The following is a 25,903-nucleotide window of genomic DNA, read 5'->3' on the forward strand; positions in this document are numbered from 1 at the left end:
CTATCTTAGATGATTGATTTTTACTTTAAGAAAAAGCGGTGGCGTAACATATTTTCAAAAATATTCAATACAAAACCTGTACAGGCACAACTGGCAAAAATAATACATCAGAAAATGCATCTCGATGAATAGAAGGCGTGTAATTTGAAAAATGTCTAGGGTAATAACAAAGTTATCATAAAAAACGTTTTTTCATAAAACTTTAGCACCCTGTAGTTCAAAAGTTAAGACTTTTAGGACATATGTTCATATGAAGTTTTTTTCTTAAAATTGACCCAAGAATAGCTTCCTTAAATATTGGCACGTTATTAAGAAACACCCTGTATACTACAATGTACTTGCTAGTGTCCAGTCCTGTTTTATAATAGCCTTCATCTTCGTTTTATGTCAACATTCCTTGGAAATCTGTAAAAATTTAAATATTAGGTTTGAAAAATCGAAGCGTACTTATTATTTTTTTTTTGTCACAAAACTCTCTGATTTTTCTAATCACATTTTGCCAACTCTCCTTTTCCAGGGTGCTGAACATGACTCTGAAATTAGTTTTGTTTGAGATTTTTTCAATTAAAAAAATATTTAATTAATATTCAGCTATCTCGAAATGACGGGAATTGGTAAATTTCATAAAAATTTGAGACTCTCATAAAGTAAATAATTACTAAAAATATTTTACAGTAATTCATTCATTGTTTTATAATAACAATATCACGTTAATCACTAACTATTTGGGCGAACAAAATTATAAAGCTAACACTGGAAACTTGTGACGTCAACCGAAAAATGGCGTACATATTTACCTTTTATATATTCCTTTTTTTACTTATCTAAAGAAGGAAACTTTTCGCCTCTCTTCACCAACTCGATCACTTCTATTTATACAATGTTTTACAATACACTTGCCTATGATAAAACGTCTAATTATCGAAATCACAGCGATGCGTACACGTCAAATGCTAGGACACGACTGAGCGCTGGGCTCCAAATCAGGCATTAGATTTTATTAATTTGCGTGTTTTTTTTTGTCGGACAAGTATTGTTTTTTAATTATTATTTTATTCTAAAGCCAAAAATATAAAATTTATCACTTTTGTAATCGGAAAACCTAACCTGCGATGAGCGACATGTTTCGGTTGTCGGACTGGAAAAAAGCGCCTGAAAATTTGTCGGACAAGGTATGGACTACGTTTTTTAGGCAATTTTTAGTAAGTTAAAATGAAAATTGGATGTTTTGTAATCGGAAAACCATACCGCGCTAGAGCGACATGTTGAAGATGTCAGGCTCGACAATTGCGCCCTCTATTTTGTCGGACAACCCAATTTGCTTCTTATTTAACACATTTTCTTTTAATTCAAATAAAAAATTTGAGTGTTGTAATCACAAAAGAGAACCCGCCCAAAACGACAGGTTTAAATACTCGCAGTGCGGAAAAGCGCCCTTCCCATATTCTAAAAATGTTACAGCGTAGTAGACTCGTTAAAACGAAGCGATCCAGACCGTTTTCATGACTTTTGTAATCAGTTCGAAAAAAGGTAGCTGGCTTGGGGACTATTTAATACTTATTGAATAAAACTATTTATTTTTGTCATTTGATTTAATGAAGACAGTAACTCAAAATGTCATAAACAAATAATTACATACAATATTTGAAAAATCACTTACCCGAAATTCTCCTTCTGATATGCGAAGGACGTATTGTTGAATGCTTTATAGCTACTTCAAGGTACACAAAAGGAAATTATGTATATTCTTTAATTTGTAGAAAACAAAACATAATGTATAAGATAATTTGTAACTTATATAGGTATTAAGCAGTTAATGATAGATATCCAAGTTACTAAGAACGCAACATTATACTTAATTCATTTCTAGTATCTACAAAACTCAAAATAGATGTTTCGAACCAAGATACGACTTTTGCATTCAATATTTAAGATATATTTAACAATACATCCAGCATGAATAGCGCACAACTATGAAATAACCTTCGAGATATGGCTGTTGCTTGACGTAGATTAAATATTAGTAAAAATCGGTCGAAAATAATATAAACAATGAAAATATAAGGTTGCGCCAAGAAAAAAAGTTGTGCTATTCGCAGAAAAAATTAAAAACTGCAAAAATACTCAAAAATCACGTGTTTTTCCTAACATTTTCCAATATAACTTCTTAAATATGCAGTTTACAGAAAAAACTATTACTGCTGAAATTGTTTGTTATGAAATTTGCTATAAGACACAATTGTTTTGAGACCTGCGTATTCAATATTTTTGTTGCTAGAAAGCCAAAACAGCGTAAGAAAGTGATGAAAATCGAGGTAATTTTGAAGCGTTCAACTGATAGGTAAGAAATTGTCCAATTCTACTATAAATGTACATGTAAGTACTTTAAAGGATTACAAAACGAAATTCCAAAACCCGATCGAAATCGGTCTGATAGTTTTGGTATGAGACAATTTGTTACTAAATTTCAGCGCGAAATGTCGTTATTTTTTTGCGTCAGTGCTGGGGTTAAAGTTAGGCATTTTAATTGGCGCTGATTTTTTTACACATACTTGGACTCTTTAACTATCATATAGAATCGTTATAATATTAATTTTCTTTTTTTTAATAATTTTTGGAGCGATTTTAAAAATTCGAAAAATTTTAACTTTATAAACAAATACTTTCGTGAAGCCGTTTTGCGGGTTGGAATATATACCAAAGTACTAAAAAATAGTTCTCGGAAAGACGCTTAACTTGAAAAAAAGAACGTTCAAATCGGTCACATAAGTTCCGAGATATCAAGTGTCAAAGTCAACAAGCGTTAGCTGCAAAACTATGCATAATGTAACAACAACAAAAATTGAATTTGGTAGGTTTTTTAAGAACTTTTCGTATGTGCTTTTATAAATATTATCGCACGTGTGCTTTTTATATGAAAATTCAATGAATATCGCCAAACCGACCATTTGAGCCGCAAAACCGGGGGGAGGGGATGAATTATAGAAATTGAAATCGCGTTCAAAAAGAGCGCGCGCGCTTCGGCGTTCAGTATCTCGGCTTCTATGGCTCCGATTTTGATGATTTTTTTTTAAATCGATGTAGAAAAATGAGAGGAATTCAATTATCAAGGTTTCATTAAAATATTATAAAGCCCTTTTCGGTCTATTACGACTAAAAATTTTCCACATTTCGTTGTTATACTGTATATTCATGTAAATAATAATATCGATGGTAGGATATAGGTACATAATCCACTGTTACTAGGTTTTAGTTTTAATAATTACATGGTAATAATGTTTAAATAAAATCTTGAAATCTTTATTTAATATGTAATTTATTTATTGTATTCATATAATATAGAAAAAAATATAGATACAAATAATTATTTATTTATTTTTACAAAACGTGTTTATTATACTTTCATAATTATCGTATTATTAAAGTTTTTCACTTTTTTACATCATTGGTATTTTCACTTATAATATCAGCATTTGAATAAGTATTGTTGTCCATTATTTTCAAATCAGTGCTTAACTAATTGTAAGTAGGTACCACTGTTAAATTAACAGCAAATAATGACTTATGGTTGGTTAATTTGATTTTTTAAATTTGCCAGCAATTTCATAGCCATCCTCGCAAGAAATTGGATCATTTTATTTATCACAAAATCCGTCAAAAACAGAAAAATTAAAAGATAGGTATAGGGAGGTGTAATATGGATAGATGTGGAGTAAATTTCTACAACAGATTTTTATTAAATATACAGGGTGTCCCATTTAGAAAAACCAAGTTTTGGCGGTTCGGTCAATCAAATTCGACAATAAATATGAAATTGAAATAGGTCGAAGACCATTAGACCATTAGAGATACATATAGGGAAGCTTTATAAAAGTCCTCTAAAAATATGCGTAGAATTCAAATATACAAAAATATACAGGATGTTCCATTTATAATAAGCAAATAGGTGGCGACTACCGGTATAACCGGAAGTACTACAACAATGGCATTATTTTATTTAAACTCTAAATAAAACCTCCAAAACCACCAGGTCAAAAATTTTCAAAATTCAAATCGAAGTAGTCTCCGAAATATTCTAATGGGTCGTCACCGCATGACAGCCTGTATAATGAATTGCAAAGTGCGATTTTTAATTGTTTACTAAAGGAAGAAATTTTTGAGAGCGAAATCAGCAACTATGCTATAAAAAAGCTTAATACATTTTTTAATAATGCGATGATACGTTTTATAAATATCAAATAATAATTATTTGTATCTGCATTTTTTTCTATTTTATATGTAAACAATAAATAAATTACATTAGGACATAAAAATTTCAAGATTTTAAACATTATTACCAAGTAGTTATTAAAATTAATACCTCTTAACAATAGTCATCGATATTATTTACATGAATATACAACAATGAAATGTATGAAATTTTAAGCAGTCGTAATAGGCTGATAAGGCTTTATAATATTTCAATGAAATCTTGATAATTGAATTCCTCTCATTTTGCTATATCGATTTAAAAAAAATCATCAAAATCAGAGCCGTAGAAGCCGAGATATTGAACGCCGAAGAGGGCGCGCTCTTTTTGAACGCGCGATTTCAATTTCTATCATTCATCCCCTCCCCCCGGTTTTGCGGCTCAAACGGTCGGTTTGGCGATATTCATTGAATTTTCATATAAAAAGCACACGTGCGATAATATTTATAAAAGCACATACGAAAAGTTCTTAAAAAACCTACCAAATTCAATTTTTGTTGTTGTTACATTATGCATAGTTTTGCAGCTAACGCTTGTTGACTTTGACACTTGATATCTCGGAACTTATGTGACCGATTTGAACGTTCTTTTTTTCAAGTTAAGCGTCTTTCCGAGAACTATTTTTTAGTACTTTGGTATATATTCCAACCCGCAAAACGGCTTCACGAAAGTATTTGTTTATAAAGTTAAAATTTTTCGAATTTTTAAAATCGCTCCAAAAATTATTAAAAAAAAGAAAATTAATATTATAACGATTCTATATGATAGTTAAAGAGTCCAAGTATGTGTAAAAAAATCAGCGCCAATTAAAATGCCTAACTTTAACCCCAGCACTGACGCAAAAAAATAACGACATTTCGCGCTGAAATTTAGTAACAAATTGTCTCATACCAAAACTATCAGACCGATTTCGATCGGGTTTTGGAATTTCGTTTTGTAATCCTTTAAAGTACTTACATGTACATTTATAGTAGAATTGGACAATTTCTTACCTATCAGTTGAACGCTTCAAAATTACCTCGATTTTCATCACTTTCTTACGCTGTTTTGGCTTTCTAGCAACAAAAATATTGAATACGCAGGTCTCAAAACAATTGTGTCTTATAGCAAATTTCATAACAAACAATTTCAGCAGTAATAGTTTTTTCTGTAAACTGCATATTTAAGAAGTTATATTGGAAAATGTTAGGAAAAACACGTGATTTTTGAGTATTTTTGCAGTTTTTAATTTTTTCTGCAAATAGCACAACTTTTTTTCTTGGCGCAACCTTATATTTTCATTGTTTATATTATTTACGACCGATTGTTACTAATATCTAATCTACGTCAAGCAACAGCCATGCCAATGTGTAATTCTCCTGGACTATATATGTATTCTTCTTTCTTATCGTTATAATAATTACAGTTTGCAACATTGCAAACTAGTTCGGTTAGAAGAACTGTTTCTAAACTCCTAAATATATGCTGCTTAAATCCATTGTATGATTTCAGTAATATCTAACACTTAGATATAAAAACATAAAAAACATAAAACACACCACAGAAATGAGACCATAGATATAAGGTCCAAACAAGAAAATTATCGAACTTTCCAATGTCGGTGTAAATATTTATTGATGGTTTTTATATTTTTCGACTGTACAACATTTAAATTTGCAAATGGAACATACATACATAAGTACTTACCCCCGTTCAAATAAACAAAATAGACAATGAAGGTTACAGCGGTAGTACGATAAAACACGCCATACATACGCATGCGTGGGAACGATTTAAGTGCATGAAATATTATGTTATTTACTAGAATTTAAATAATTTTACATTTTCCGGACATTGTAATTTGTTTTATGTATAATATATTATGGAGTATAACATTTTTACAATATAAATTTACGTAATTTCACTAGATATTATGGAAGAAAACAAATTACCCAAGTAATTCAGTAAAAAAAATACGTAATTATTATTTGATATTACTCCCATTTTTTTTGTCAGTGTAGCCTTGAAATATGGCTTATTCTTTACCAGAATGAACTCATGTATATGAAATTCATAGTTGTTAAACTCTTCTGTTTCCAAAATCCGGCGCCGTCCTTATTCTCTACCCAAGGGTCGGCAACTGGCGGACCGCGGTCCAGGTCCGGACCGCGGAAGGTAAAATACCACAAATTTTTTGAAAGTATAAATTACTCAAATAAATTATTTAAAAAATGTTTTTTACGTTTAAATGCCAATCTTATCTCTTTTTTCTAGTATTTTTCAATTGTGTGAGTGTGTGAGTTCTTAATGGTTAGTAAGCAGATTAAATTAAAATAAAAAAATAAGAAATATGAATTTTCTTCTGGACCTCGTTAAAAATTTTCAAAAATAACCGGACCCCACCTATAATTACTTGCCGACCCCTACTCTACGCCCATTATAAAAATTAAAAAACATTTCAGAAGGAAGGTTTTCAGATTCTTTAAACGAATTATTTTTTAACTAAGGTAAATAGTCTAACTTACATTCAATTGTTTTTAACTCACGAATATGTGGTTTCTATGTGACCATTGTTTCTTGGGACACCGAGTACGTATACCTAATATTCATAAAATAGATTAATAAAGACCATGAAATTTGTTTATCATGTTTCACTGGAAATTCTTAAAATAATATTAAAATGGAACAGTACTGACGTTTTTATTGGAAGCTATTAGGTATGCTGCTAAGTGGACAACGGTTAGGGAGCATAAATCTTCAATACACTGAATTAATCACTACAATACGCGAAGGCAAACGTCTGAGTCTATTTGCGAATTTAAATCTAGCTGGATTGTTTGTGTCTATCGGAATTATTACATACTTGTCTTCATATTTCAAAGGTAATTCGAAATTGTATCTTGATTTATTTTTTCATTTATTTACGATATAAGTAGGTAGGTATGTGTTAAATATTTTGAAAGAACTAAGAAAAATGGAAACGACCCTATTCAATAACAGAGCACTAAAACATAATTCAAAACATTCTAATGATGTATAAACACATACAGGGTCGGAAAGTACCGATGGTCCATCTGCCGTTACGTGAGAGCGATAAAGTAAGTCGCCCTTCCACAAATAAGAAGTGGATCTTATTTGTGGAAGGGCGAAACGGGCGGTGACTATGAGACGCCTTCATTATAGTTAAATGTGCCTCTCGGCACGGAAAAATATCGCATAGTTGTACTGGGAAATGTTCTTTAGTATTATTCAAAGCAATTTTTTTAACTAGTAGATATAATCAAAGTAGTTAAAAAGGGATGTTCTCAGACCTTCCTGTCTTCCAAAAATAATAGCACCTTCAGATTTACTTTGAATTTATTAATTTCATGATTTTTTAAATACATATATGTATTTTAATTAATCAACCTAACTGAGAAATTCTATTGTAATAGTAAAAAGTGCAATATAAAAGCCACATATATTGATTTAAACATTCTGTTTGCCGTATTTCTTTTATGATTATAAAAAATGATAAATATAAGTTTTACAGAATATTTTTGCGATTTCAAAATAATATTTACTTCGTTTGAATAGCATTAAGTTATTTTGACTTATTTTCGACTTTGTATAGTCAACAAATATCATTGCGTTTCGAAAGAATTTTGATGATTTTTCATTGGTACAAAAAAAACATAATGGGAAAATATTAATTTAAAAAAATAACTTTGATACTGTGTCAACAGTCAATATGGAATTTTTAAAAAAGTGTCTCAGTGCACAATTAGTGTTATAAATAGAATTTATTTCTAAATTGTTTACACATTTTTCTTTCAAACCAGAAGTTTACAAAACAGTAACTGGTAATACAGTGTTTCAATCTGTTGAATACGTATTTGCTGCAAAAAGACTAGACTTTTTTTTCTCAAAAAATTGTTTTTTCAGTCATGTCATTTTAGAACAACTTCTTTTCGTATTGCATATTCTATATTTCTAGATAAACGACGCCGTTTTACTAAAGAAATCTGTTAGTGTGTGTACCACTTTATATTGTGTGTGTGTGTGTCTTTAGGTTTTTAAGGTGTACATAGTTTTTGTAGATATAGAAAAAGTGTGGTAGAGACAGGATAGAATTTAAGCGGACAGTGATCGTTGCTCGAAGATTAGAGATATATTGTATAGAAGACTTGGAAGAATAAAAGTGTTACAATCGGAGTTGTGATTTATTCGCTTCCTATACATTACACATTACATTTAGAAAAGTACGTAGTAATATGTTTTAACTCCTTCCAATATACCACGGTAGATTATCTCGTAGGTAAGTGGTGTAATTTAAATTTATATAGTATTTTATCTTCTACTTAGCCTTGCTCTTTGGTAATAGTAAACATATTAATATTTTCATTCGTAATCTGACTACGGTCCTGTTAAACTCCGCGCCGCACTAAGCCTACTTATTAACCTGAATGCGAGTTTTTCGGTTTAGTTTTTATTATCTGTCCAAAAAATTAATAAAAAATATGCATAAGGACTAAAATTTTTAAGACCATGATAAAAATTATAGACAATCTTAATCATTTACTTATGGAATACCACTAATCTACATTTTAGTGATCTTAAATAAAAGGGTTAAGTAATATTTACAGTAATTTTATACAGAATAGCACTGCTGCTGCTGGTCTTGGCTAAAGTAGAGCGCAAAGGAAAAAGTTTTTAAGGAACATTTTATTAATAGTTTCTTTCTTTGATAGTTTCTTGCATCTCAAAACTTTTCATTGTTCCACTTAAACAACGAATCTAAAAACTCTCCAACGTTGTCCATTACGACACATCAGTGATCTGTTTGTTAAAAATGTAATACATTAGTAATACGCCGAGTCTTGGTCGCGCCCACTAGCTATGCATTATCGTTTGGAGGTAGGTATTGACGGATTTACGTGCTGAGGTGACAAAACGCATACAAATTCATGACCGGTGTGATTTATCAATGTCCGACAATGTGCATTATATTCAAATTTCGTCCGATAGTGTGGCATTGTGGTCCCAGATAGGAATCAGCCGATCGTGCTGGCTGCAGCTATGACTGAAACCTAGTCGCAAAGAGTGAATACGTGGTGGGTTTATTTATTAAAAATTAGGCTGAATCGTTTCCAAGTACTTGTTAAAGTAGGCGATCTTTCTAGTCGTGTTTATCCGCAAATTTATAAGAAAAATTTAATAGAAGGCAGGTGAAATAAAAGCGAGAATATTTTTCAAGCATGTACACAATAAGAATCAAGATTGAACCTCTGACAGGTATTTATTAAATTCGACATCGAAATGTTTCACCTGTTTTTGTTGATTTCTGATAAATTACAAACATAATAGTAAAAAGCTCCTGGTATTTCATTTACTTTTTCAGTTTAATCTATCAGTGTTACGAGAACTTTTATTTTCCTAAAATTATAGCAGTACTGTAATACTCTAAATGCTTTCTTTTTAATGTGCAAGGTGATTCACAATTTATGTAAAAACATTGCCTATACAGGCTGTTACAAATTCCTTTCTCACTACAGGGATCAAGGAAACGGTAAGAGGTACGAAGTAGCTTAAATAGGGGCAAAGTTGCGTAATCAGGGGATCAACATTATACCTCTAAAAAATCAAGGCTGACATGATTAGTTTTCGAAATATTTGAAAATCTGTTTTTGTTTCATTTCAGCCTTATTTGAGGTGATATTGAAAAAAGAAGAACACTTTCTCATGGCCACTTTTTGCCCTCTATCGAATGGCATAATCAATTTTTATATGTAACGTTTCGTCTCTCCAGGACCATCATCAACTTCATTTTTTAAATACGACCCTGGAATTTTTTTTACATTTTTGCAAGCCTTCATGACCCCCCCAATACTGTACTGTCTCAGCCCAAACCAAATTCATCTTCAGTGTATTCGTTCCAAATTTATCTAAATTTTTTATTTAGATTTTTTTGTTTATTGTACTCTGTAAGTGTTGTTAGACTCTGTGAAATCCATATAGTTATTTAAACTATTACCACCACGCTTTAAAATAAAACATTATTAGAGTTTTATTCCCGTACCCATAGTTATTTCTAGGCTTCTCGAGTGCTCAAAATTCAAACAAATTCCGATCTATTTTTTTTTTTTTTTTTCAGGATTTCATACAAATACATCTGACATGCTCGTTCACAGTTGCAGTTACAGATATAATAAATTCCGATAATATTACGCTGATCTTCATTTTTAACCTTTGCCAAAACGAAAATGTTTTTGAGCCTTTATTGAAATTTTTTAAAGAATAATATTCAGTTGGCGTTTTGGTTGTTCATGTGCATTTTTAAGAATTAATTTCTCATAATAAAATAAAAATTGTAATGTTTTAATTTTAACGCAACAACTTATCGAGTTATACAGGGTGATTCACAACTTATCCAAAAAAATTTGGGAATAGATGCGGCATGAGAAATGGAGTCAATATTGTAAAAAAAATTTTTGTAAAATCCNACCATGTATATGACCAAGTGATGGTAATAGTTAATAATAATAAATGTTTTATTGTAACGCGTGGTGGTAATATTTTAAATAATTAGATGGATTTCACAGGGTCTAACGACACTTATAATGTACGATAATTCAATAAACAAAGAAATCTAATTAAAAAATTTAGATAAATTTGGAACGAATACACTGAAGATGAATTTTTTGAGACAAAACGTCTGAATCTGGTTCGGGCTGAGGTAGTACCAGTATTGGGGCTCATGAAGGTTGCAAAAAATGTAATAAAATTTCTAGGGCCGTGTTTAAACAAATTAAATTGATTAAGTCTCCTGGAGAGACGAAACGTTATATACAAAAATTGATTATGCCTTTCGATACAGGGCAAAAAGTGGCCATGAGAAAGTGTTGTTCTTTTTTCAATATCACCTCAAACAAAGATGAAATGAAACAAAAACGGATTTCCAAAATTTCGGTTTTTTTCAAATATTTCGAAAACTAATGTTAGTCTTGATTTTTTAGAGGCATAATGTTGTGTTCCCCTCATTACGCAACTTTGCCCCCATTTAATATATTTCGTAGCTCATACCGTTTCTGAGATCCCTGTAGTGTATTTACAGATTTCGAAAAAAAAAATATTATTACATTTAATCAGAACGTAGCTGGGTGACTGAACTATGTTATTAAAATGTATCCTGTTTTTAGTATAGTTATTCGGAATTACTGTGGTTTTCATAGTGCTGTTATTACTGTGGTTTATTGTTTCTTAGATGGGTTTAAAATGGCCCATATGTATAGCAATGCAGAATTGATGGATACTGTTTTAATTTACGGCGAAGCATGACAAAATGCATTAGCAGTATCTCGCTTGAATAGATACTGTGCCGAATGCTGCTACTTTTAGTACAGTAGTTCAACGAAGACGTGAAAGGGGAAATTTGGGTCCGAATTGTGAAAAAGACAGAGATTGCAGGCGCCTACATTATATTGTAGCAATTAAATTGTAAGTGGAAGAAAATTCCCGTATAAAAAGGTAAATCGTTCCCTGGATTGTGCCAAATTAACAGTGCAGTGCTATTGTTAAAGGCTTAAATGTATCCTTATCATGTGTCCAAGCATTAATACCGACGGATTATCCGTTATTAGTTAGATTTTGTGCATGATTGTTATATAAAATACTCAAAATCCCTTTACAGCTGATGTTAGACACGGATGAAGCTGTATTTACATGAAATGGGATAACGTTCAGAATATCTAGGAACTTGAATATCTGCACACGGTTCAAGGTTCAAGGTTCAATTACTTCCAGCATCCTCTTGCTTTGACTGTTTCGACATGGCTTGCTGACGGTTATTGGACCCTTGATATATTGCTAAATGGAATGAGTGTTTTTTTTAATGATGCCTGAACTTCTTTTGAATATGTGCCCTTATTTGGTCGGCAACAAATATAATGTAGTACTTCTTGTACACCTTCATTTTCGACCAAATGTTCAAAGATTCCTTAATGATGTCCAGAAAGTCGACAGGATATGGAATATGGTTCCATGACCACCACTGCTAGTTAAAAAAATTAAAATTGTCTAGGTTTTAAAATATAGCAAATATATTTTCTGGGAAATACTGTTATGCGTGGCACCACAAATAGACCAAAAACAAATATTTTCACATTTTGTGAATTTTGACAAATATCCCTTATATTTAGGGCACTCAAAAATTTCGTTGTAATTTGCACCTGATGATTTAAAGAAAATTTTCCTTTAAGAATCAAAATCGCTTTGCTACTGGCGAAACGAAATATTAATCAGTTAGCCTTTAATGTCATTGCACTAAACTTGTTGTTAGGTGCGCTATCATATTTTATCTCGCATGGTATATAGAATAAATATTTGTAAGATTTGTAAAACGATTTTAAGAATATTTATTGTTTGCAGAAACAAAAATTGGCACACTAAATAATATCACACCTCTTATAAAAATTGTTTTATAATTATATCTATGTATATATGTTATCCCCCAATCTGAAAACAACCCTTATGAAAGTTGTTGAGTTCAAAGGGGGACATCGGATGGTGACCTTCAATTTGACCTTGACATTGACCTTTATTGAATGTCATTTGAAGGTCAAATCAAATTTTTTAAGTAGGAACTTCTATTTTTGACCCCGGATTCGGAGAGAGCACCTAATTTTACGTTTAGATAGGTACTTAAGGCCCTTTGAATTTATTTCTAGGACAAACTAATTAAATTACGTACCTGAATATTTCGTCAGAGAAGCCACCAATTCGAAAATAACCCTTTCTGAAGTTGGGTTCGGAGACGGACATCGGATGGTGTCCTTCAATTTGACCTTGACGAAGAAGAAGAATCTTAAGTACCTATCTAAACGTAAACGAACGTGTCTATCTTAAGCCTTAAGTACCTATACAAACGTAAAATTTTGCGCTCTTTCTGAATCCGGATTCAGAAATAGAGGTTGCTATTTAATAAAGTAGATTTGACCTTCAAATGCCCTTGAAGGTCAAGGCAAATTGAAGGTAACCATCCGATATCTCCCCTCAATCCTCTCCCCTTATTTTCGGATCGGTGTCTTCCCTGGCGAGATATTCAGGTGCTTAATTAAAAATATTTTATCCTTGAAATAACCTTTAAAGGTCATTCAGAAGAGCCTTTGCCTTCTGGATCCGGGGTCAAAAAATAGACGTTCCCATTTAAAATATTAACTTTGATCTTCAAATAACCTTGAAGGTCAAGGTCAAATCCAAGGTCACTATCCGATGTCTTCCTCCGAACCTAACAACTTTCGTAATGGTTATTTTCGGTTTGGTGGCTTCCCTGACGTAATTTGAGATGTATAAATAATTAGGAAAGGTTCGTAGTAAACCCTGTTTTATAAAACACTGCAAATATTATTTCAATATTTATTAAAAAAAAATCGTTAGTTGGCTAAGTTGACACTGTCAACAACGACCAGTATTAATAACTGCTCGTTAAGTATAAATCAAAAGTAAAGCATACACTCAACGCAACGAAACGTCAACGCAAATATTTCACTCATACATGATAATAATTAGAGGCGTCATGCAAATAGTTGTTTGTCGGAAAGCATTTGCTTGTAAATAATGGTGCCGCTCTTTTATTGGTCGATTCAAATTCAGAATTTCACATATATAAGATTAAAATAGACCGTAACTGTTAAATTACGTAATTCTGCCTCATTATTTAAAGATTATCTAGAATACAAGACAAGGAAATGATAGTAAAGCTTTATGTTGCGGTTATTTTTTCAAAATGAACAATTTTCATAAAGCAACCTGTGGTCTAAAGTTCTAGAAAATTAATTATGAATTATTACGTGAAACTTAGGCCGATCCTGCATCGCCTCACTTAATCAACTGATCAACCGTTTACAACACAGTAAATGGGTCCAGTTCAGTGTGGTTATTTGCACGGTGCTGTTTCAGACGCGTCTTTTGTGCTGTTATCGACTAGATTGATTTACGTTATTTTATTTAAAAATACCTTCTTCAAATCAAGCATTAGAGGATTTAAAGATTATCTAGAATACAAGACAAGGAAATGATAGCAAAGCTTTGTGTTGCGGTTATTTTTTCAATATGAACAATTTTCATAAAGCAACCTGTGGTCTAAAGTTATAGAAAATTAATTATGAATTATTACGTGAAACTTAGGCCGATCCTGCATCGCCTCACTTAATCAACTGATCAACCGTTTACAATACAGTAACTGGTCCAGTTCAGTGTGGTTATTTGCACGGTGCTGTTTCAGACGTGTCTTTTTTGCTGTCATCGACTAGATTGATTTACGTTGTTTTATTTAAAAATGCCTTCTTCAAATCAAGCATTAGAGCATATGGTACAGGGAGTGCCAACTTGATTTAATTATAAATCTTTCATTTGTATGTGGATCGTTACCTTCAAAGACGGTGTAAACAGTGTAGAATTCTGTTCAAAGACTGTGGGACATCGGTATAGCGAACCCAACGTATGAAGACCAGAAACCTGAACCGCAGTACCAGCGATATTGCACGTGAAATGGGTGGTTCAAATACTGCTGTTTGTGTGTGATGGGAGCTCTTGCTGCATCTTTATCATGTAGTACAATGCGTGCAGACTTTGATTGTAAATGAATTTCACGTGTAAAATTTTCTCGTTGGTTTCGGTAGCAAGTGGCAGTCACCGCCATCGACCTTAAAATAACGTATTTTTGGTGCAACCGATGAAATTGACAGATGCCTGGAGTAATAGCACAGATGGGAGTTAATTTTCACCGCCACAGAAGTATGCTTATTAGCTCGTGGAAATAATTTAGAACAATGTTTGTAGATTTGCTTGTTATAGGCTTATGATTTGCTTCTAACTGACAATCCCTAAAAAGTATTTTAAAGTGAGCATTTAGAGTGGCAAAAAACGATTCTTTGAATGACAATTTTTTTTTAATTTAAAAATAGATGCTTAATGAAAATGTTTATTTTTCGCGTTCTCTACTACTTTTTTTGAAAGAATGCATTTATTAATAACTCTATTAGATTACTGTATTGATGAATCCTAGACTGAAATTGTTTATTCTGTTAAAATTGTAGAATTGATGTATTTTTATATCTTTAAAGTTGCTAGAATAGCAATTCTAACAATACAAACATTATTTCACGTTGTAATTTGAATTTACATATTTTGCATGAACTTGTGAAAATTTAAAAAGTAATGGCATGTTTTACGCAAATTTTTTTACGAATAAATAAAAACAAATTCTGTGAAGGTAAACGACCTTTTGCAGTATATTTTGATGCTCTCTCGTCAGAAATTTATGTATACATATTAATCAGCTTGCCAGCAATTCATCACACGATCATCGAGAGCTAATGTAAATTCTACTCTTAAAAATCTAATCCACTTAACTAAGCAGGTGTTTTTAGTCGGGCTGACTCATGGTGTACCTGGTTATTTTACTCGTAAATAGTTACCTTGACAGCAGCTTAGTACATCCAGGATATTCAACAGATTTTCTCCAATGGTTATTTCCGTGAAATACGGTTCGGGGCGAGAACATTTCAGCCGCCTGATGAAATGTAATGAGGAAAATTAGAGGCTGGATGGTAGAGAATACGCCACCTTGGAAATATTAAACAGGGTTAAGATATAATGATATAATTGGAATAGGATACATCGAGAGAATGTGAGGCTGTGACAAAAACGATAATTGGTTCTTTGCCGGTTGAGTGAACACGAATTTTTCAGCTCTTTGGATTCTTTAAATAATATTTAAAAACAAAAACATTTAAAAGGTATCATCGAAATTTGAGGAGAATCAGTGGCGCTCATCTACTGAACAGTATAGGGATTTTATCTGAGGTTACCAACTAATTTTTTAGAATGGGTAGCAAAGGAAACATAGGATTATAGTGCGTTCTACAGATGAGACTCCAGAAACCGAATCATCCATTTGAAATGTTTCATCACCCTCCAGTTCTTTATTAAATTGTCAAAAATCACACCTAAAACCTAAAAGGTGGCTAAATATTTACATTCAGTAGGTTTCCTTTTAACCACGACCCTTTAAGCAAATCGACACCACATATTCTTGAGGCTTATCAGGGCTACAAAAATTTTAAGAAATCGCCCTTATAATTAGTTAAACATTATTTAAAATGTCACGAATTTAAATTCCTAACACACAGCCACTGCACATAGGAGGACTCGTTCACAATATGGCAGGCATATCCTGAACAAATGAAGGCAAAATCAATCCTATAACTTTGCAGTTCTTGAATAATTAAAAATAAATGTTCGCCCCAAAATCTGCTATAACTTTACATTTAACGAATTTATCTCTTCCTTGCAATCATGGTATACTTAAAATCTCAAAGGCAGTCATGAAAATCAACTTAGCTACAAATACAGCAGCTTTAAGTTATTTATTTTGTTAAGGAAAAAAGGATCTTGTACATAACCTGTTTGAAGAGAGCTATGTAAAAGGAGAAAGAATAACTAAAAACCACTGAAACCACTGTATTGATTTATTGCAGCTTTTAGGTTTAATAACTGAGTCGATTTTCTCGACCCATCCACAAGTGTCTTCAGATATTTCAGGTAGGTATTCTATGGTTGCAGATAGGTTCCTTTGCATCATTGCCTGATCCAAAGAGAAACCCAGTACATGTAAAGTTACAGCAGATTTTTGGGATTCAGTGCAAAGTTTTTGGTATCTACATGAATGGAAAAACGTGGTGGAAAATTATTATTTCAAAACATAAATACATATTTTGTCTTTAGTTTTTTTCTATTTTCTTGGGGTACAAAAAAAACACGAATTGTCTAGAAATTGTCTTGGGTACTGATAAAAATATACACCACAAATTACTACACATGTAAATTATATTTAATTAATGATTACGGATTTCAAAAATTCACTCATGTTTCTAATCAGGACCGCGAAGCCATCAAAAGTCACTCCACGTCCCATAAGAACTACCAGTCGCGAGACGCACAGAGCGCGGGAATTTTCATCTCAGTTTCATGGTGATCCTGGAGACGCGTCACGCCGTTGGAAATTATGAAGTTTCACCGACCTTTCCAAAATTTCGGCCGTCTCTTTGAACAACGTTCCAAACAGCCCAAAGTTACCCCGCCGCAGCAGTTGACATTGCCAACGACGCGATGTATAGGAGAAAGAGCCGTTCTGGGTTCAAATTTCCGAGATAAAAAATTCTCGGAATTAGACGAAATCCAAACTGAACGGAAACTCAACTATCAAAGTAAATATCTAAAAGCCAATTCAGAAGGATACCTAGTTCCAGAGATTCGGGAATTGAAAGGGAGACGAATCCGAGAAGTAAAAATGGTGCCGCACTAAACCGGACCACGGAGCAGAGCCTCTATCGGAGATGCCCCTGCCTTGAACGAACGTCGACTCGATCCATCGGCACTTCGGTGACCAGCGTTCGATACCTGGCCAGAGTTTGTACTCGGTTCGAATTTCATGCATTGTTTATGTCACATATTATGAGTTGAACACAGTTATTGTTATTAGCCCAAAATAACCAATAAAATCTGTTTTTTTTTTAATATAATTCTAAAAAAATATCACACTAACTCGAAGCTCACACAATTCCTTAACTTACCCGCCTAGGTCCGTCCTACCTACGGCGAAGACCCTCAAGGGATACCTAACTCTTAAGCTGCCATACACGCGTCCTCCAAGGAGGCAAAAGCTCCTCAACGGAGGTTTCAGCAGCCTATGATCTCGTCATCGATGAAGGAAAAACGACGAGTCTCCTCGTCATCTACGGTTATTGTTATGGAGGAGACACCTGAGCTACCTGGAAATTCCTTTAACAAACTAATACTGCTCCTATCCGTAAAGTACCTCTTGGCACTTAAATAGCTATTAAAAATGTTAATTTATTTGCTTGGTTTGAAAAGTATTTCCTATGATTTATTAGCCATTCATGTGGCCATACTTTTAACTACAAAATTCAACCACATCGTTGAAATTCGGTAATGAAATTGGAATTTATATTTTTATGCTTTTTCTTATACAAATTCCGGTTTTGTTTTTGCAAGCCATAAAATGAAGATAGACAAATTAACACACTTTTAAGAGAACAAATATTGTTGAAATTTTTTATTTAATCTACATTTGTTTTTTTTTGTTCCAGGTAAATGTGGCACCGACCACACCAGCTCCAGCAGCAGCAGCAGCAGCAGCAATGTGGCAGCGCGGACCACTGCTCACACCGACCCGGCGTCGTGCCCGACCGCTCCCTAGGCCTACCCAGCATCAGGCGGCGAGCCCCCCCGTCACCCAAGAGAGCCCATTTGCACTTTCCACCCCCACCTAATTACCCGCCGCCCTTCCCGTGCCCCTCGACTTCGAAGATGGCCGACGAGCCCTTCGTCAGCGTGCCGGGACCGTCCTCGCAGGCCGATCCTCCTTGGCCCAACATGGACTACTCGTACGCGTACTACGAGCCGGGACCCCCCACCAAGCACACCAACGTGCCCAGCAAGTACCTAGGGGCGTACAGGGAGGGATCTTACAAGACTAGGCATACTTATCTCACCAGGTATTTCTCTTTTCCAAACAATGTCCCGAAATAAGCGTTGTACGGTTAAAATAAGAGAAAAATGTACTGGGTGTCCTAATAAAAAAGGATGTCGATCATATGTCAGCAACGTTGAACTAGGTAAAAGTGACCAAGAGAAATGACTGGAACTTATTTTTTAATTTCTCAGTTTCTCGCAAAATGACGTTATGGGTGTAGTCAACTAACAAAATACATTTTTCCCAAAAATGTACTTACACTACATTCACATTCAAGTTTGATACATGCGTTGTAAACCTCGTGACTGCAAAACTATTGGTCGAAATGAATGAGGGGTGCCGTTCGATCTGTTTCGACCAATAGCTTTGCAGCTGCGTATTTTTTACCCGTGTATGATGCTTGATCATTTTTACTTCGTTGGGATATGTAATGTGGGCGTAGTATAATTTATTCGATTATACACTTAGCTATTCGTAGATAGTTTACATTTTTTCTTGAAAATTTTAAATGGAATCGTATACATATTAATCTCTGCTTAGCTAAAAAGGTTACAAAAAAAAATGTTAAGATCAGGGAAAACAGCCTGTCTAGGTAAATATTTTTTAAAACTAAAAATGAAAGCAAAATTATGAAATACATATTTGTTTTAAAAAATACGTTGCTAATAATAATGTAATTAATAAAAATTAAAATACGGTTTTCCATAAATATTTCTAATAAACGACTTGTATCTTTTCATTTTAATAATAATGAAATGTGAATAGAGGAGCGTGCATAATACATTCTGAAATTAATGACTGAACATTTTTACGCAAAACCAAACTAAAACTAAGTATATCAACTATGTCGAAACAGCGGACAATAATTACAAAAATAATAAACATAAAAAACATAATAAACAGTGGACGATAATTACAAAAATAATATTAGAGAAATGAGCCAAATATCATCAAGATTAACGTTCATCAAACAACCATTTCTTTAATTTCCTTTTAAAGTTAATTAATGAAAAATGATTCAACTTGGCCGGCAAGTTGTTGTATCCCTTAGGTGCAATATAAGAGAAACTCCTAGTGTACAGAGCAGTGGCGTGGCGAGGAATTTCAAGCAAATGGGCATACCGGGTATCAAAATTCGAAATATTTTTGTGAAGTTTGTGTAGTTTATTAAATAAATATAGCGGGGACTTAAGACTTTATGAATATTACACAGTAAGTGTAATTTACGAAGTTTATCAAGCTTCAAATGATTAGAGTTGTGAATCAAGTTAGTAAATACCACTATCAAATTTTTTTATACCAAAAGCAAATCTGAAGCAACAATTCTGAATTCTCTGTAAACGTGTCGAATCAGTCTTTAAAACTGCGGGTCCATAGACAGTATCGCAGTATGAGATTTTTGAGATTATTAAAGCATTGCAGAGGTTTAGTTTTAATTCCGAGTTCATTAGGTCTTGATTAGAGTACAGCTGTTTTAAAATACTATAAGAGACTTGACATAAATAATTTATATGCTTGGAAAACCTCAAACTTTCATCAAACCACAGACCTAAGTTTTTACATTCATTACTAATTTTTATAGACTCATTTGTTATTTTAATGTCTAGAGATTCTTTTATTAAATTTCTTTTAATTCTGGGACAGAAAAGGATGATATTAGATTTCTTAGGATTTAATTTTAATTCATGAGCAACTGAAATATTTAGTAAGGAATTTAAATCGTTGTTGATTAGCGAATCGTTAGCGAACTGTAAGTCAATATACTTGAGAATCATCAAGGTATGATGAATGTTATATATATATATATTTAAAATAACAAGGGGCTTAGTATGGAACCTTGAGGTACGCCAAAATTTATTAGTAAGGCGTCTGACACCTTTGAGTCAGAAATTACTTTTTGATTACGATCATGCAAAAAACTATTGATTAGAGACGCGGATGAATCATCAAATCCATAAAATTTTAACTTACTGATGAGAATATCGTGATCCAAACTATCAAACGCCTTACTATAATTCAGCAAAACAAGACAAGTCACTCTTCCCTCATCAGTAGCCTTCACAATATCGTTTGTTATATGTAATAACGCAGTAGTAGTACTATACTGTGACTTAAAGCCAGACTGGCAATCTGGAATAATATTATTACCAAATATATACTTTGATATCTGATTTTTCAAAACTAACTCACAAACTTTAGACAGTGTAGGAAGTATGCTAATAGGGCGAAAATCAGTTGGATTACTATTTTTTGGTAATGGAATGATGTTAGCAGACTTCTAAGCACTAGGAAATGTAGACGTATGTATAGATGTGTTAATTATATGCGTAATATGTTTTAATAAAACATCACTAATCAACTTTATCATAGTAATTGATATCATATCAGAACCGATGGAGTAACTTTTAATCGAGTTTATGTATTTTGAGACATCTTGCGAGGAAACTGAAGTGAAGGAAAAAGTGCAACCGTTGTTAAAGGTAGGCTCTGTATATTTCTTAAGTAACGAAGTTTGTTCTACAGTAGGAGTTGGTGGTGAAATATCATTAAAATAGATATTTATATCATTTGCATCTTTCAAGTTTTCCGGCAGATCCTGTGCTTGGGAATTACCAATTATATCTAAGGATCTTAGCGAATTCCATAAGGATTTGCTGTTCTTATTTTTTAATGTATAATTAAGAAATGCTTTTTTTTTCATTACGCACTGCAGTAGTGATATAATTTCTCAAATCTTTATAGTACTCCCAATCTGTGTTCGAGCGAGTACTTTTATATTTCAGAAACGCTTTATCACGTATCTTCATCATTTCTTTTAGGGTATCTGTGAGCCACGGGGCACGTTTTTTCTAATTTTAACTATGCGTAAAGGGGCATGCGTATTAAATAGCTGCAATAAATTCAAATTATAAAAGTTAATCATGTCATCCACATTTTGCAAAGTAAGGATATAATTCCAATTGATAAAATATAAATCATTGTAAAATAAATGTTCCTCAAAATTTCTAAAGTCACGAAAAGTTAACAATTTTTCAAGAGTTTCAAGTTTTATAGAAGTTACAACACATGAAACCACCAAAAACACCAAACACATCTTTAACAATCAAGGACCCTATGATATCTAAATTTGAAGTAACTAATATGTCTAATAAGGAAGATGAGTGGGGAGTAACTCTTGTAGGTTCATTAACAAGCTGTTCCAAATTGTAGGATTCTAAAAGATTATGAAAATAATTGATAGCATAGCTATTCGGTACTAAAAGATTAAGATTAAAATCTTCTGCAAAACTATGTTTTCAGCTTGAGGTAACAAAAAGGATAAAGAATTATCTAATAAATCTAAACTAAATAGTAATTTAGCTTTAGGTGGTCTATAGTTAAAAGATTTTTTATAAAAAAATTCACTAAACATATCGTTCCTCTTATCACGTAGGGGCGTATAATTCAAGATATGGATATACATATACGCCTCTACGTGATAATAAGGACGATATGTGAGTGTCGCCTGCACAATAGTTGAACTGCCATGAACTTCTTTCCTGTACTTAGATCAGTGCTGACAGAATAGCGAAGAAAAAGTCTTATACAAAAATTTAGTCATGACTATTTTCATTAGTATAATTTATAGACTAATTAAAAATTCTTATTTATTATTATTTTTATGCGGTTTTAAAATGGATAATTATAAACGCAAAACACAACAATAATTGTAAATACATACCATTACACAAAAACTAAGCTAAACTCAAAGCTGTGGTAAATAGCAAACTAGATTGACCTAAATGAGATAAAAGCCAGCAGAGTTTTAAATCCCTATTTATTAGTTTATGTAAATACACTAGCAGAATAACGGATGATAATCCTTTTAATCTGTAAAACTGACGCAAACAGGCACCGTCGCAATACAGATGCAGATAATAAATTTCAGTATTAATGCAAGTAAGGAATACAACAATACTATCACACGATACTGACCCAATAAGAATGGGCTCATTTAGCATATATTTTTAAATACATATTCAGAAAGTATAAGTCATACATGTAGTTAATGTTCAAAAAATCATATATTTTTTTTCAACAGTTTCTCCCTCAAAATAATTAATGAATACGGAACGCAGGGAACGCCATATTGTGACGTCATACCACTCATTAGCAGCTAGCCCACATACTTGGATAGGTATCGCATATATGCAGGGTGTCCCAGTGTCAGCGTACAAAAATTTACCAGGGGGTAGACCGGACTAAAATAAGATTAAAATTGTTATAAAATATTTTTCTGTCATGCACACTCACGGAGTTACAGGGTGTTGTTTAGAAAAAAATAATAAAAACTTTCCGCAATAACTCAAAAACCCTTCCAGGGAATTAAGTACTTTTTGGGTGAAGTGTACATCTATTAAAGGTCATTAAAATTACATGGTGATTATTTTGATCTGATGCCAGGAGCGGCCTAGGCCAACTTGTCCTCAAGGTTATGTCTTCATAACTTTTGCATATCCTAGTTTTATGTAATTTGATTACGTTTTCCTGAATCTGCAATCGATTCTGATCAAAAAATGAGCTCTTTTCGAGTAAATTGGGTCTAAATTATCGACTGCATTAGTTCGTAGAAAAATGCATGTGAAGATTTTATTTCTTGTTATCTAGTAGGTACCTGTCATTATAAAAAACAAAGTTGTTTACAAGCGTAGGTACATGTCAAAATTAATTACAGTACTCGAAGTTACTAGAAATTAAGTTTACAAAATAATATTATGAAATTATCCAACAACGAATATGCTGATATGATATTTGTCTACGGTTTCTGTCATGGAAATTCATTGGTGGCCTCATTGGCAACCTTCACAGCACGTATTCCAACGAGTCCTCCAAAGAGTNCCCCCACCAAGCACACCAACGTGCCCAGCAAGTACCTAGGGGCGTACAGGGAGGGATCTTACAAGACTAGGCATACTTATCTCACCAGGTATTTCCCTTTTCCAATGTCCCAAAATTAGCGTTGTACGGTTGAAAATAAGAGAAAAATGTACTGGGTGTCCTAATAAGAAAGGACGTCGGTCATATGTCAGCAACGGGGAGTTGAGAGAAAGAAGGTATAAGTGACCAAGAGAAATGACTGTAACATATTTTTGAATTTCTCATGTTCTTGCAAAATGACATTATAGTTGTGGTCAACTACAAAAATGCATTTTTTTCAATAATGTACTTACACCACATTCACTTTCAAGCTTGATACATGCGTTATAAACCTCGTTAAGATCAGGGAAAACAGCCTGTTTAGGTATACAATATTTTTCTAAAACCAAAGTTGAAAAAAAAAATTATGAAATATGTACAGGGTCGGAAAGTCCCCATGGTTCATCGGCCGTTACGTGAGAGCGATAAAGAAAGTCATAGAAATCCGTGCGATAGAGAAAGATGGCTATAATGAAGNCTAGATTGACCTAAATGAGATAAAAGCCAGCAGAGTTTTAAATCCCTATTTATTAGTTTATGTAAATACACTAGCAGAATAACGGATAATAATCCTTTTAATCTGTAAAACTGACGCAAACAGGCACCGTCGCAATACAGATGCAGATAATAAATTTCAGTATTAATGCAAGTAAGGAATACAACAATACTATCACACGATACTGACCCAATAAGAATGGGCTCATTTAGCATATATTTTTAAATACATATTCAGAAAGTATAAGTCATACATGTAGTTAATGTTCAAAAAATCATATATTTTTTTTCAACAGTTTCTCCCTCAAAATAATTAATGAATACGGAACGCAGGGAACGCCATATTGTGACGTCATACCACTCATTAGCAGCTAGCCCACATACTTGGATAGGTATCGCATATATGCAGGGTGTCCCAGTGTCAGCGTACAAAAATTTACCAGGGGGTAGACCGGACTAAAATAAGATTAAAATTGTTATAAAATATTTTTCTGTCATGCACACTCACGGAGTTACAGGGTGTTGTTTAGAAAAAAATAATAAAAACTTTCCGCAATAACTCAAAAACCCTTCCAGGGAATTAAGTACTTTTTGGGTGAAGTGTACATCTATTAAAGGTCATTAAAATTACATGGTGATTATTTTGATCTGATGCCAGGAGCGGCCTAGGCCAACTTGTCCTCAAGGTTATGTCTTCATAACTTTTGCATATCCTAGTTTTATGTAATTTGATTACGTTTTCCTGAATCTGCAATCGATTCTGATCAAAAAATGAGCTCTTTTCGAGTAAATTGGGTCTAAATTATCGACTGCATTAGTTCGTAGAAAAATGCATGTGAAGATTTTATTTCTTGTTATCTAGTAGGTACCTGTCATTATAAAAAACAAAGTTGTTTACAAGCGTAGGTACATGTCAAAATTAATTACAGTACTCGAAGTTACTAGAAATTAAGTTTACAAAATAATATTATGAAATTATCCAACAACGAATATGCTGATATGATATTTGTCTACGGTTTCTGTCATGGAAATTCATTGGTGGCCTCATTGGCAACCTTCACAGCACGTATTCCAACGAGTTTTCCAAAGAGTCCATGAGACCGGGATTGTTAAAATTGGAAATACAGAATGCTGCTGTTATTGATGATCCTTCCACCAGTGTCCGTAGAATATCAACGCAAGTAGGTATTCCACAAAGCAGCGTCTGGAGAATTTTAAACCGAGAAGAACTGCACCCATGCCACCTACATAAAGTACAAAATTTGCATCTTGGCGATTCCGAAAAAAGGTTACAATTTTGCAAGTGGTTGTTAGAAAATATAGATAATGACGAAAATTTTCATCAAAAAATATTGTGGGGTGATGAAAATATCTTTACGAGAAATACTATAAATAATTTAAAAAAATTTCACATCTGATCCATTGAAAATCCGCATGTGATACGACCCTCCACGTTTCAAAGAAGATTCTCCATAAATGTCTGGGGAGGAATCTTCAACGGAGTCATTCTGCCTCTTCAAATTATTGTAGACCGTTTGAATTCAGAGATACACGGATTTTTTAGAAAATATTGTTGATGGCGTACTAGATGACGTTCAATTATCTTTGCGAAATCAAATGTACTACCAACAAGATGAAGCACCTACTAGTAACAGAAGACAGGTATCGGAGTGGTTCGATTTACATTT

The 25,903-nt window shown here is 33.0% G+C and overlaps 1 protein-coding gene across 1 annotated transcript in view; it reads left to right on the plus strand.

Annotated features, from left to right (window-relative positions):
* Positions 1–18,820, plus strand: part of LOC108908093 (formin-like protein 14) — a 109,091-nt gene extending 90,271 nt beyond the window's left edge. The window contains exon 2 of the mRNA XM_018712015.1: positions 18,379–18,820. Coding sequence (XP_018567531.1) covers positions 18,383–18,820 — 438 coding nt within the window. The 5' untranslated portion in view covers positions 18,379–18,382. The remainder of the gene's footprint in view (positions 1–18,378) is intronic.
* Positions 18,821–25,903: the final 7,083 nt, after the last annotated feature.

This window comes from Anoplophora glabripennis, unplaced genomic scaffold, assembly GCF_000390285.2.
Source record: "Anoplophora glabripennis isolate ALB-LARVAE unplaced genomic scaffold, Agla_2.0 scaffold271, whole genome shotgun sequence".
NCBI classification, from domain to species: domain Eukaryota; kingdom Metazoa; phylum Arthropoda; class Insecta; order Coleoptera; family Cerambycidae; genus Anoplophora; species Anoplophora glabripennis.